This window comes from Channa argus, chromosome 1 (assembly GCF_033026475.1).
Source record: "Channa argus isolate prfri chromosome 1, Channa argus male v1.0, whole genome shotgun sequence".
In the NCBI taxonomy this organism is placed as follows: Eukaryota; Metazoa; Chordata; class Actinopteri; order Anabantiformes; family Channidae; genus Channa; species Channa argus.
The window spans coordinates 734,660-749,193 of NC_090197.1; the positions used below are offsets into that span (position 1 = coordinate 734,660).

The following is a 14,534-nucleotide window of genomic DNA, read 5'->3' on the forward strand; positions in this document are numbered from 1 at the left end:
ATTTCATGTTGCTGTTCATTTCCGATGCCTCATACGTAGGCAGCTTTCTGTCATTTAACCTCACTGATAGAAATGTAGTGAGCATAATTGCACGAAAACTGATCCTGTTCATAGAAGAGGACTGATTGCAGGTCTGTGTCCCTGATAAGCTGACAACTGGGACAGTGAACGGTCCCACCACATTCTGCGTGTTTTAACATACATCAAAAAAAATAAATTAATTAAAAAAAATATCCGATATGAAAAGAACCTGACCTCCTGTCAGTGCTGGACAACCCTATTGCTATTGCTTTTTTAAAGAAGTGTTAGCTAAAGATTTGCACTTTGTATTGAGTGTAGATTTTTATTCAATTTATTTATATCAAACATTTAATGAGTTTTAACATGAAACTAATTTTTTTTAAGCTTTTATTGGATTCCAGTGGGTTTTGAGCTTTTATTTTACTTCTACCTTTGCAAATATGACCAGTAAACTTTGTGGGTACTTGTCCATGTTTCTGTTTTTAATTGTTCCCGGTATTTGTCTGGTGCCTCAAATGTCTGTGTCCTATGGTTTGTCTTCTTCTACTGCAAAACAAATCTACCCATGGGTATGAATTAAGTAACCTAAGCAATAACCCCTCCCACCCACTGCACGCTGTGCTGGCTGGACAGGGAAGCAGGTTCAGTTAAGAGCAAGACTGTTATCATCATTTCTTACATCATCCTACCATCACTGCTCCTCCATTCACTGCAGACCTGCTCACTGTTAACCTATTATCTCACATTTTCTTTGTCCTAATTGACGGATGCTGTGGTTCTTTTCTTTCTTTTGAGCAGAGAGTAGCTGTAACAAGCCAAAACAACTTCTACTGGGGTTAATTAGGTACTTCACACACACAGGCAGGAAGATGCAGTAATTAGTTTTAATAAACATGATATTAGAAACTACAAATGATAAACCAGCATAAAGTACTTCACAATTTGGCATGGAATTGTGTATCACGCTGATTTAAGTCTATTAAAGCAGAATAATCAAAAATAAGAAAGGTAGCTTTAAGATATTGTGAGACCGCATCTTGAATTTGTCTGAGTAAGTTGAGCCACTAACTTAGCTTTGAGAGAACTACACCAAAGCATTGCTGTTATCAAGATGTCTGCTTTCGTAAGTGTTTCTATTGGTTTTATTCAAAATTTAGTGCGGGGTGAGAAGATCCAGCTGTGGTTCAGTTTTGTCTTCTGGCCGCTCTATTTTTTTTCGTTTTGTCTTTTCTTTTTCACATAGGATGTTTACTAAAGCTATGGCTTTGGACAGTCAATAGAAAAGAAGAAGGTCTTAGGTTGTCTGAGAGTTTTAATAATGAAATGGCACAGAGAACCAGCTGTAGTCCAAAATGAACACTAACAGGAAGCTAAGAATTCCTGGGCTTGGCAAATTAAAAGTGTTTTCAGAATTTTGAGCAGCACTGAATTAATAAGGGGGTATATGTGTCTGTTTGACCCTGGTGTCTGTCTCACACCTACACTCTACACAGAGACACTGAGGACCCAGACCCGATCCAGAACCCAGGGTACAGAGGTTCAGTAAATGTGATGTTGAAGGTGTGGAGGTGGATCAGTTTGTCAGAGGAGACTCTGTAGAAGGACAGAAAGCCAGCAGGACAGTCCACATACACTGCTACTCTGTGAGAGACAGAGGACGAGGAGATGGACATTATTTTCTTATTATGCCAGGCAGAATAACCACCATCAGAGCACTCCAAATTCCAGGACTGATCATTCCTCCCAAACAAAATGTCAGCACTGGGTTCTTTTCTGCTTATTCTTCTGCAACTCAGTGATAAGCGAACTCCTCCTCTCCACTCGACCTCCCAGTAACAGCGACCAATGAGCCCATTTCTACAGAACAGCTGAGGGCACACAAATCTGTCTGGATGATCAGGATATGACTGATCCTCTTTCACATGTGTCACCTTCCTGTTGTTGTCAGACAGTTGTAGTTTTCTGTTTACTGTGTTTGGGTCCAGTTCCAGTTCACAGGCATCTGATGGAGAAAACAAGACACAAACAGCTGCAGTTTATCAACTGTTGATTTATTAGCAACTTTACTGACAATGACTGAAAGTAAATCATTCCAACTTCCATTTCATCTTCAACTGTGAAGAATGTTTGACTCACTTTCAAATGAGCCTCATTTCCACTGCGACAGTGAGACACAAATGGATGGAGACACAGCCTTTAATCATCAGTTTGCACAACCTAATGCAATTGAGTTTGATTGATGTTTTTTCTAGTACATACATTTAGAAAAAACTGCATAGCAGTGGTAGAACATACATGTGAGTGGATAATGGAAACTAGGGATGTAGTATACATGGAAAAAAGAAAAAAAAACAAGAACTGAGCCCTGCAGCACACGAGTAGAGAGGCTATGCCTCTGCCAGGATACCTTGAAAATCATTTGTATATGAAAGACCAAAGCCAGGCCAGAGCTGATCCAGAGATGCCCGACTCAGAGAATGTGGACAAGAGGATCTGATGTTTCAGTGTCAAAGGCTGCAGATAGATTGAATAGGATAGATCTGTGACTTTTGCAGCCCGCAAGGATGCCACAATCATCAGGAGTTTCTGTTCATTTGCAGTTTCTGTGGAGTGACCCCTCTCAAAGCCAGTTGTTAAGGCAGTATGATTTTGGAGGCAGAACTCTACTTATTTACTATCCGTATCTATTTAGTGCCTAACCTTCCCTGATATTTTTGTTTTTAACGCTAACAGAACCAGTTATTGCCCTGGATATATATATATATATATATTTATATATTCTGGTCCTGAAACCCTTCATGAATTCCCTGGCTTTGATGTCTGACTGAAGTAATTTGCTCCGGTTAATCAACGATTATCAGGTATTAAAAGAGATAATCTGGTGCTCTTACAATAAGGACAAATTACTGATTGCATGTTTGCTGTTAACAGGCATAGTTCGATACCAGCTTCCCTTTTTGTTCAGTGGAACACCACGAGAATGTATTTATGTAGTTAATTTTGTAATCTGATTAATTTGTATTTGACTTCTTTGAGGTTACACTAACTTTGCTGCATTCCTATTTTTTATTATAATTGGTGAATATGTTGTAAATAAAATTGTTGTATCCAGTAGGAGTTTTTTTTTTTTTTTTAGAAAAAACAAATAAATCAAACACACTCACACTTCCTCAGTCCAGGTTTCAGTCTCTGTGGTCCACCATGATCCACCCTGGAGGAAGAGACAAAGTCAGAATCAGCTTCATCCACCTTCACTCATCTCCACCATTAAACATGAACCAGAGTTCCTTAGTTAGTCACAGACACAGATAAACAGTGTGAGATCTGCTGCTGTCTGTCCATCTGTCCATACCTGAGAGTGTCCAGTCTCCAGTGGGGATCCTCCAGTCCAGCAGCCAGCAGCTTCACTCCTGCGTCACCTGGATGATTGTAGCTCAGGTCCAGCTCTCTCAGATGGGAGGGGTTGGAGCTCAGAGCTGAGGCCAGAGAAGCACAGGCTTCCTCTGTGATCAGACAACCTGACAGACTAAACACACATGTTTCCATCACTTCAAAGGAAAATACACTGAATTACATTTATTTCGTGAAGACTCATCATAATCAGAAACCCGAATGAAAGACCCACATGTGAGCTAAACAAGAGGCAAAAGAATCATACCGGGACCATTGTACAGGAGATAAACTCAAACTAGACAAACTAGATTATCAGGTATCAGGATTTAGCTGGTTCATATATTAAAAGCTGGGGCTATATTGTTTAGGTAGTCATAAACTGATTGCAATAACTTGTACCCCTTTTTGGTGCTAGGTTCTGTATTAGGTGCTTGTGTTCGGTTGATGCTAGAGTGGGTTCAAGTTGTGAACCCTCCATGAACCATTTTCTTTTCCAGAGCCATTGTAGAGACACATCATTGTGTCATTGTACATGTTGCAGCTTCCCCAGCAATGCTAACTCTAAGTACAACAAGCCCTACAACATCTTTATGAATGTTCTTCCTGGGTTTGTGAGCCTACAGTGCCATTGAAACATGAGGGCCAAATGCATTTGTGTGGCATTAGCACTTGCACTAGTGGCTGGTGCAATGACATTACTGTCTGTGCAGCATTCTCCAGACCTGGAGGCCTTCATTATTAACTGCAAATCTTTTACTCGCCCCGTAAGTTCTCTTCATTCGTTCTCAGTGTTTGCATCCCGCTGCAGGGTAATGTGCATGAAGCACAGTGTGCACTGGCTGACGAGATACTGTGTGTGGAACAGGCAAACCCGGACGCCTTGGTTATTGTCCTAGGAAATTTTAACAAAGGTAATCTCTCCCACGAACTCCCCAAATGTACTAGACCACTGCTACACCAACATCGAGCATTAACATCAACACTGGGCCAGTCTGACCACATCTTGGTGCACTTGATTCCAACATAGCAGAAATTAAAACCTCTGCAAACCTGCTGTGAAGACGTCAAAGAAGCAGACCAGTGAGGCTGTGGGGGATCTTAAGGAGTGTTTGGACTGTACGATCTGGTATGTTTTTAGGTCTGTCACTAACAGTCTCAGTGAGTACACGGACACTGTGACGTTCACAGCTAATCTCAGATGGTTGAGGTCAGAGAAAGAGGCTGCGCTCAGAAGTGAGGACAAAGACAAATACAAAGAGGCTAAGTACAGTTTTAGCAAAAAGGTGAGTAAAGTTAAATCAGCGCATTGTCTAAGAATGGCACAGCAATTCTCAGCCAATGACTCTACCTCTGTCTAGAAAGGGCTTAAGCAATTACCAACTACAAGCCTAGAGCCCCCCACTCTGTGAACGACCTGCCAACAGCCTGAATGAGTTTTACTGCCCCTTTGAAAGACAATTGGACTGACCAATGGTGCTAAACAAGCAAAGAGTTGGTGCTACTCTGGAACCAGTTTTCCTGGCTGAGAGATGATTCTTTCTGTTAAACATTAATGAAGTGGTTTGAAAGTCAGCACTCAATCTGAACCAGCCTTGGAGAAACAAAAAGTGGTGCTGGATTCCCCCAAAGGTTTGATTCTTGGACTGCTGCTCTGTGACACTCTATGACAATCACCAAAATGCTATTGACTGAATGCCATTAAATTTCTTTCATTTAAAAATAGAGATGACAAAAAAATCATAGTTTTTAGCAAATAAAATAAAAGTATAAAAGTTACTGCTCAGCCCGATTACAGAACTATCAAGACAAAAACACAACTTATAGGTCCTGGTGATGTTAAAGAATGAGTCAGATCTACATTTTCCCAGCTACATCAAGACCATATCCAAATCAGGCTCCACATCCCTTTACATTCTTGACAGTCATGTCAATCTCATGACAGAGATGCACATGGAACTGCAACTTGACTGCTTCATTAATGGAACTGCAATACAGTAATTGTAGTTTATCACTTAAAACAATTACCCAGAGTGAGAGAGCTCATGAACAAGCATTAGATAAATTAATTTATGCCTTCATCTTGAGGAATGTGGAATCTTGTAACAGACTCCTAATCCCAAAAAGAACATTAGAACATTCAGAACCCTGCTGCCAGAGTTCTAACAAGAACCCGAGAAAATGACATCACTTCACTTCTGATCTTTACCCTGGCTACCTGTTACATACAGAATAGATTTTAAAGTAATACTCATAGTTTACAAATCACTCAGGGATCAAAGTACATTTCTGATCTCCTTAAAGAATACAAACTTACCAGGGCTTTAAGCTTTTTAAAAAGCAGTCAGCTGGTAGAACCTCGACTCCAAGCAGAGTTAATCTGCTTTAACTATTATGCTGCTCACAGATGGAACCAACTTCCTGTTGATGTTAAATGTGCCCCAGTTCTAGTCATTTTCAAAGCTGCATTGAAAGCTCAGTAGTTTTCCTTTGCCTAAAGCTGCTTTATCAAGAAAGTAATGCAACCATTACAGTGGAGTCTTGTGAAGTAGATCCCTAAAGTATAAATGTATTCCTCAGTTGATGTATTTCAACCATACAATTAATTTCAACTATACTAATTTTAATTGTGTCTGTTACAACACAATTTTTAGTCTAGCTGAATTTCTAGCTGAAGAGCTACATTCAACCTATGTTTGACACAAACATTCAAATATTTAAAACCTAAAATATACTGATGATCTCATGAGTGTGGTTAGAAAGAGTCTATCCCTTACCTGAGAGTTTCCAGTCTACAGTGTATTTGCTTCAGTCCAGCAGACAGCAGCTTCACTCCGGAATCCTGCAGGTTGTTGTTGCTCAAGTCCAACTTTCTCAGACTAGAGGACTGGGAGTTGAGAACTGAGCACAGAACTTCAATGCTTCTCCCTGATAGTTTACAACCACTCAGCCTAAATATGAATTAAAGTAAGTCAGTTTACAGTTCAATAAAAACATGTTTAGACAAAAGAACCAAAAAAACTTGGGCAAACATTTACAGATATTTGGAAACTGACCTGAGGGTTTCCAATTTACAATGTGAAGTGGCCATTCCAGCAGAAAGCAGCTTTACTCCTGAATCCTGCAGGTCATTGTTACTCAGATCCAAATCATTCAAATTACAGGATTGAAGGCTGAGAACTGAAGACAGAGCTTCACAGCTTCTCTCTAAGAGATTACAGCCAAACAACCTGAAAAATAAACAAACAAAACAAAATAAACTAATTACTATTATTACTAAGTACATCTCAGTCAGGGTCTTGGGCAGCTCTTTAAAACCCAAACTTAATTTGGGTTGTTACTTGTGCACATACAGAGCTTTGTTGGAGGCTTTGACCACTGGCAGCAGCCTCAAAAGAGCCTCCTCTGAAGCTGAATATTTCTTCAGATCAAACACGTCCAGATCTTTTTCTGATGACAGTAAGATGAAGACCAGAGCTGACCACTGAGCAGGAGACAGTTCATTTGTGGAGAGACTTCCTGATCCCAGGGACTGTTGGATCTCCTCCACTAGAGAACCATCATTCAGTTCATTCAGACAGTGGAACAGGTTGATGCTTTTCTCTGCAGACAGATTCTTACTGATCTTCTTCTTGATGTACTGGACTGTTTCCTGATTGGTCTGTGATCTATTTCCTGTCTGCGTCAGCAGGCCTCGTAAGAGAGTCTGATTTGTCTTTAGTGAAAGACCAAGGAGGAAGCGGAGTAACAAGTCCAGGTGTCCATTTGGACTTTGTAAGGCCTTGTCCACAGCAGTCTGGTAGAGAAGGTTTAGATCAGGTCCAAATACTTCAAACCAACAGGTTGTTGATTGTTGTTCTGACAGCAGATTGACTCCAGAGTTTATAAATGCCTGATGGACATGAAGAGCAGCCAGAAACTCCTGAACACTCAGATGGACAAAGCAGAACACCTTGTCCTGGTACAGTCCTCTATCTTCTTTAAAGATCTGTGTGAACACTCCTGAGTACACTGAGGCTGCTCTGATATCGATGCCACACTCTGTCAGGTCTGATTCATAGAAGATCAGGTTTCCTTTCTGCAGCTGCTCAAAAGCCAGTTTTCCCAGAGACTTAATCATCTTCCTGCTCTTTTTATTCCAGTGTGGATCTGTCTCAGCTCCTCCATCATACTTGATGTTTTTCAGTTTGGAATGAACCACCAAATTGATGTACATTTCAGTCAGGGTCTTGGGCAGCTCTTCTCCCTCTCTGGTTTTCAACACATCCTCCAGAACTGTAGCAGTGATCCAGCAGAAGACTGGGATGTGGCACATGATGTGGAGGCTTCGTGAGGTCTTGATGTGGGAGATGATTCTGCTGGCCTGCTCCTCATCTCTGAATCTCTTCCTGAAGTACTCCTCCTTCTGTGGGTCAGTGAACCCTCTGACCTCTGTCACCATGTCAACACACTCAGGAGGGATCTGATTGGCTGCTGCAGGTCGTGTGGTTATCCAGAGGCGAGCAGAGGGAAGCAGGTTCCCCCTGATGAGGTTTGTCAGCAGCACATCCACTGAGGTGGACTCTGTAACATCAGTCAGGATCTCATTGTTGTAAAAGTCCAGAGGAAGTCGACACTCATCCAGACCATCAAAGATGAACACAACCTGGACCTCTTCAAACCTGCAGATTCCCTCTTCTTTGGTTTCAGGAAAGAAGTGATGAACAAGTTCCACCAAGCTGAACTTTTTCTCTTTCAGCACATTCAGCTCTCTGAAAGTCAAAGGAAATGTGAACTGTATGTCCTGGTTGGCTTTGTCTTCGGCCCAGTCCAGAGTGAACTTCTGTGTTAAGACTGTTTTCCCAATGCCAGCCACTCCCTTTGTCATCACTCTTCTGTTTGGTTCATCTCTTCCAGGTGAGGCTTTAAAGATGTTTTCATGTCTGATTGTTGTTTCTGGTCTGACTGGTTTCCTGGATGCTGTTTCAATCTGTCTGACCTCATGTTCATCATTGACCTCTCCAGTCCCTCCCTCTGTGATGTAGAGCTCTGTGTAGATCTGATTCAGAAGGGTTGGGTTTCCTGCTTTAGCGATCCCCTCAAACACACACTGGAACTTCTTCTTCAGGTTAGACTTGAGTTCACTTCCACACACTGCAGCATCAATTCCTGAATGAACAAAGAAGAAATGAAATCAGCGATTGGATCCTTCAGAAAATCAGAGAATCTAAACATTTAAGTGTCTGTAGAGTTTTTCTTCCTCCATCAGTTTTATCATCAGTGGAGGACAAACAGCCTCTGATCTGATACAGATGTGTGCATCATATTTACAGCAGAGTTTGGAAATGGAAACCTCTCTCCTGCTGTTTCCATTTCCTCTTTCCATCATGTTAAATCTGTTCAAATCCTCTTACTGCTCTGCAGACAGTCAGCCAGCTCCTCCTGCTTCATTCTCCTCAGGAAGTTCACTGTGATCTTCACAAATGACTCTCTGCTGCTCCTCCTCTGCTCTTCATCCTCCTCATCCTCCCTCTGACTCTCTGAGCATTTTGGGTAATCTGGTCTCAGGACCCTCTGGATCTCCTTCAGCTGGTTCTTCACAAAAGTGACAATGTTGTCCTCCAGCAGCTGGAACAGAATGAGAAGTGAAAATTTCATTGAAACTGGTAGAAGACAACATGTGATTCATCTGTGAGTCTGAAGACCTGCTGGTCTGAACACAGCAGCATGGACTCTGTTAGGACCTGAATGGTTGTTGAACATACAGTCTGGGTTTTATGTAGTTCATAGTCAAAGTGTGATTGGACATGTACAGACCGTAAATATGGAGTCCAGGTCTGGTTGATGCTGCTGGGCAAACTGATCACTGTGAACCTCTGAGCTCTGCTTCTCAACTCTGGGGATAAATAAAGTTCATATTTCATCAGTGAAGAAATTTGGTCTGTCCTATTAGTACCAGAAAGGAATCTTCTTGCATTTTGGAGTAGCTGAAAGCAGGAGAGAGATGACTAGTCCTAGAGAAAGAGAATTGCAGTACTCATGACATGAGGTATCAAATGCATGCAGGACTGTCTCTAGCTCTCTTGGAAGAAGAATAGTTTAATTTTTGCAACAGATTTAATGTGTTTAAGCCCAGAGACACAAAATCTAAACTTAGAAGGAACATGTCAGGACTGAACCTTTGCCTGACTATTGTTTGTGTGTGTTTTAGGAGGAAATATAGCGGTGTATCATCTGCATACTATAGCAATAGAAAGAGATGTGGCTTTTGAAAAGCAGAGCGCTGTAGGATCATGCAGTAACAAAAGCATGGGACCCAAGGTGGAGCATTTTGGTTTACCACAGGGACAAAAGCAGAGGAAGCTGAAACATCTACTATTTAACATATACAAATCTGTTTCAAATATGACACAAACCAGCCTTGTCAAAAATGTAAGGGGCATTCAGTTGAATCAGAAACATCATGGAAAGAGGATGATGCATGAGATTTTATCTTACTACAAATTGTAAAACATTTTAGAGGTTTCAAGGGTCTGGAAAAAAAATAATTCAGTACAGTGAATACCGCATGCATTATTCATTAGGTTATGTTTACTTTGACTGACACAAAATGTGGGGACTAGTCCACTATAGCTTTAATATAGAGTCACACAGAATTTGTGCTTCTTTTTTGTGTTTGACAAAAAAATTGTACTCGTAATAAAAATATTTTTGGTTCTTTAAAAGGACATGCATTTACAGTAACAACTAAAACTGTGTACAGATAATATGCAGAAAATTAGACGCAAAATCAGTGCTCACATTTCCCATGACACTGAAGTTATAAGTATGAATTTTCACCCTTTCTTTACGTATAAATCTGATTGGACAATGACACCTATTAATGACACAGAACCAAACCATGTAATCAGAGGGCAAATAGTCTCATTTCAGGTCCTGAAATGTGTGGTTCATTTTATAAAATTTCAGCAAAATATTTTTTATATGGTTTTTAGTTTTCCATTTCATTTTGTAGTTTTTTGGTGAATTTGTCTGTTTGTGGAGGTCTGTGGAGGACAACCTATGTATTTACCCGGTGAAGACGTACACAGTGTTCAGCAACAAAACAAGCTTTGCTTTCAATCATTGTTGCTTTATTTGTTGTTGAAAAGATAGGACTTAACTGCTGTTAAGTGCAGTTTTCACCAACACATTCTCATCCCACACAGCAGATATTGATGCTTCCTAAGGCGTCAAATTCCACAACGCTTTAAAATGCCACAGGTGCCCTTTGGTGTCAGTATGGGACCCTCCAGGAGCATCCGCATTTGACGCCATTTGAGCAACATTATATACACACAAAACCTGCATTAGGGTCAGGGAAAACTATTTAGGGTAGGGTAAAGTTCATTTACAAGATAAATTACATAAAAACAAAAGCTACTAACAGTAACAACATCACACATGGACTATTATAGTAACCACGTGTGATGTGTTGTTACGATCCTCATTAGCCCACAATGCTTTGCACGCTAAGCCTACCTGAGCCAACCTACCGACATCAGAATTTAACGCACAGGGACTGGAGAAAGCAGTACTTTTTGACACCTTGGGAATGAGAAGAGGCTGGTATCACTGTAGACAGAACATCTCTATTAGCTTAATTGGCAGCAGCAGCAGCAGCAGCAGCAGCTCTTTGTAGCTGGATGTTAAACGTTATCAGAAATTCAGCTCAAGGAAAAGGTGAAACATTGAGTGCTTTTATATAGTTTGTATACAGTGTTATGCAGCTGCAAGTCATGATTCCTGGTTTAAAATGCTGAACATTTTCAGCATGACATTTGTTTATGTTCACATTGTTTGACATTTTAATTAATGATACAAAAAAAAAACAAAATTTAGGATCGTGATATAAACAGAAATACGTGTGCTGCCAAACATTAGTCTGACAGTAGACCTTATATTGGCAGTTCAGTGCACAAATTTTCAACTTAGTTTTATTCATGTTGTGCTACATCCCAACAATTTCCTCTCAAGGCATTTTATGAATTAAGGCCAACAGCTTACAGACTTATAGACTACAGAGCTGCATCACACAGTGTCTGTGTATCAAACTGCAGACATTAAGTGAGACAAACCGGAAACATTTCAAGGCTTTAGTTCACTGAAGGTTACCAACCAACTGTCATGTTCATGGTGACAAAAAAGCTCAGTTTGAAATTCTTACCTTTCATCAGCAGGTTGTTCATCTTTTAGACTTGAAGGAATATTTGTAGACTCATCACTCTCCATGGAAACACAGCTGGGTTCAGGAGAATCTGGTCTAAAATCAAACAACTGCTAAATGAAAAGTAGTTCTAAGTTGAAAACAGATGAATTCAGTTAGAGATCTTCATCTCACCTCTGGTCTTTGGTCTGGCCCTCATGTTCCCCACACAGAGCGGGTTTAGAAGGAAGGACTACCTCCTCTCTGTCCTCACACCTTATATTGACAGTTCAGTGCACAAATTTTCAACTTAGTTTTATTCATGTTGTGCTACATCCCAACAATTTCCTCTCAAGGCATTTTATGAATTAAGGCCAACAGCTTACAGACTTATAGACTACAGAGCTGCATCACACAGTGTCTGTGTATCAAACTGCAGACATTAAGTGAGACAAACCGGAAACATTTCAAGGCTTTAGTTCACTGAAGGTTACCAACCAACTGTCATGTTCATGGTGACAAAAAAGCTCAGTTTGAAATTCTTACCTTTCATCAGCAGGTTGTTCATCTTTTAGACTTGAAGGAATATTTGTAGACTCATCACTCTCCATGGAAACACAGCTGGGTTCAGGAGAATCTGGTCTAAAATCAAACAACTGCTAAATGAAAAGTAGTTCTAAGTTGAAAACAGATGAATTCAGTTAGAGATCTTCATCTCACCTCTGGTCTTTGGTCTGGCCCTCATGTTCCCCACACAGAGCGGGTTTAGAAGGAAGGACTACCTCCTCTCTGTCCTCAAACTGATCCATAGCATTCCACACCTGCTGGGAGTCTATGTCTGAAAATCTCTCTGTGGTTCTGTTCGATCCCCTCTGCTGATATGATCACAGAGTTTAAACTGGACAAACTGTTGGATGTATCAAATAATCAACAGATAGATCAGTAATAAAACTGTTCAAATCTGATTGTACAGACGCCAAGAAAAAAACTTCCTTTCTGCTCTTTCTCAAATTAGGTTTTTACTGCCTTCTTCCTCCCTTGTAAGTTGCTTTAGATAAAAGCATCTGTCAATTGACTAAATGTAAATATTTGAGCAACTCATAGCAACACGAGCCACAGAATCTGTATCTGTGAAGAAATCAAATATTCACAGAGTTGCTATGCAGAAAGGCACCCGTGTCACATTGTGAGTAACTAAATGCTCCACTGATCTCTACACTGGGAACTACATACATCCATGCACTGGTCATCAGAGTAAATCAGCATCAAGCTCTAGTTTAAAATAACGTTACATGTACCAAAATAAGAATCAAAGAAGACTGAATAAATAAAGTGCGTACCGTCAGAGAAGACAGGAAACCTACACAAACAGGAAGCGAACGTGGTGAAGTTAACACTTCCTGTTTTAACTTTAATGGTTCTAAACTACATGCAGGCAAAATGACTCATTCAGATATGTTTACAGCACTTTAGCAGCATCATTAGGAAGACAGAAAAAATGTAAGATATGAATCAACAATTAACTCCAAAATTATAGCATGAATAGTCTCAGAAAAAAAATGGTTTTTCGATGATTCAAATTTGCAATTTATGGGTTTCCTGCATAAAATATTCATGAAATGTGACCTGAGACTTCTGATGTCACTACAACAGGAGTCAGGGTTGTCAAACCTAGAGTCCAATAAAAGAAATAAGAAAGGACGTCTGGACTGATAAAACCATTCAAACAGTGACTGTGTGGTGTCCACAAGCATGATCAGCTGATAGAAGTCATGCTTCACAAAAAAGACCTCAGAAAACCTATGATGTCAGGGTGGGTTTGTAAGCTGCAGTTCAGAAGAAGCTGGTGCAGCAGGACAAAAAAAAAACTAAAGTTACTACAGAACGAGACACAAAATTCACATTTTAGAGTGGACCAGTCAGAGCCCAGACCTCAATCCAACCCAGATGCTGTTAAATGACTTCAGGAGACACGTTAACACCAGATGTCCAACGAATATGACTGAGCTGAGGCAGTTTGAGGACTCAGGGTCCAAAATTTGTCCTGAATGCCGTACAGGTTTAATCCACGGCTGCAAGAAGTTTTTGTGGTTAGTGCTGCCAATAGTAATTTAACCAGGTATTAAAACACTCGTCATTTTCCACTGTCACATGTTTAATGACTGTGTTCAATAAAGCCCCGTCATCCCCCTGACATTTATTCTCGTTTTCTTTTTGATTGGTGTGTTTGTGTATCTTCAGTTATTTCCTGTTTCCACTGTTGGAACTCAGTGTGCTTTAACTCGTATCTATAGCTAAACATGACACACCATGACTGAGGCCGTGACGGTGGTTTCTGTGGCTTCATTAACATTATTTTGCCTGGTGAGGGGGGGCAGGAGAAAATGGTGGGGGTGCACCGACCACACTAGCACCACTGTAGTTCTGGACCTGAAGTGAGCAGGTTAGATTCACGATATAAGTTACTGTTCTTACTGATTTAAAGTCAAAAATATATTAGTTTTCTTCATCTCTAAACCTTGTTTCTGGAGGATTCCATTTTTAATATTTTTGTGTGAGCTAACTCTCAGCTTTGGGGTATTAAAAGTGACTGGAGAAGAATTAAGAATTTTAGTAAAACCGGACTTAACAAATAATCACTTCTAAAATGAGGATAGAAAAGGGTTGATACAGGAATTAAACAGACTGATAAAACATTAATAAGGAGTCCAACATGAACAGAAAAACATGAATGAGGGGAATCTCGATAAACCAGGACCATTGAGAAATAAGGAAACTGTAGCTAGGGTCAGGAGCTAATGGGAGAAGAGTTAGAGAACAAATCCGGACAGGGAAAAATGGGAACGACGAATTATCATCAAGATACATCGAGTATCGGGAAAACAAAATAAGTGAGTGCACACAAAACACAAGAATAAACCACACATCAGAATAAAACGCTGACAGAATCCATGGATCA

General features: G+C 40.3%; 1 protein-coding gene across 1 annotated transcript; it reads right to left on the reverse strand.

Moving 5' to 3' along the window:
* Positions 1-891: 891 nt before the first annotated feature.
* LOC137125930 (NLR family CARD domain-containing protein 3-like) lies at positions 892-12,908 on the reverse strand. The gene is made up of 12 exons (XM_067502232.1): positions 12,296-12,908; positions 12,122-12,217; positions 11,771-11,851; positions 11,597-11,692; positions 9,208-9,286; positions 8,805-9,018; positions 6,765-8,559; positions 6,468-6,641; positions 6,189-6,362; positions 3,374-3,547; positions 3,186-3,232; positions 892-2,023 (listed from the first exon to the last, which is right to left on the reverse strand). The coding sequence occupies exons 1-12, from the start codon at positions 12,382-12,384 to the stop codon at positions 1,500-1,502; spliced, it is 3,543 nt and encodes a 1,180-aa protein (XP_067358333.1). The 5' UTR covers positions 12,385-12,908; the 3' UTR covers positions 892-1,499.
* Between the last annotated feature and the right edge of the window lie 1,626 nt (positions 12,909-14,534).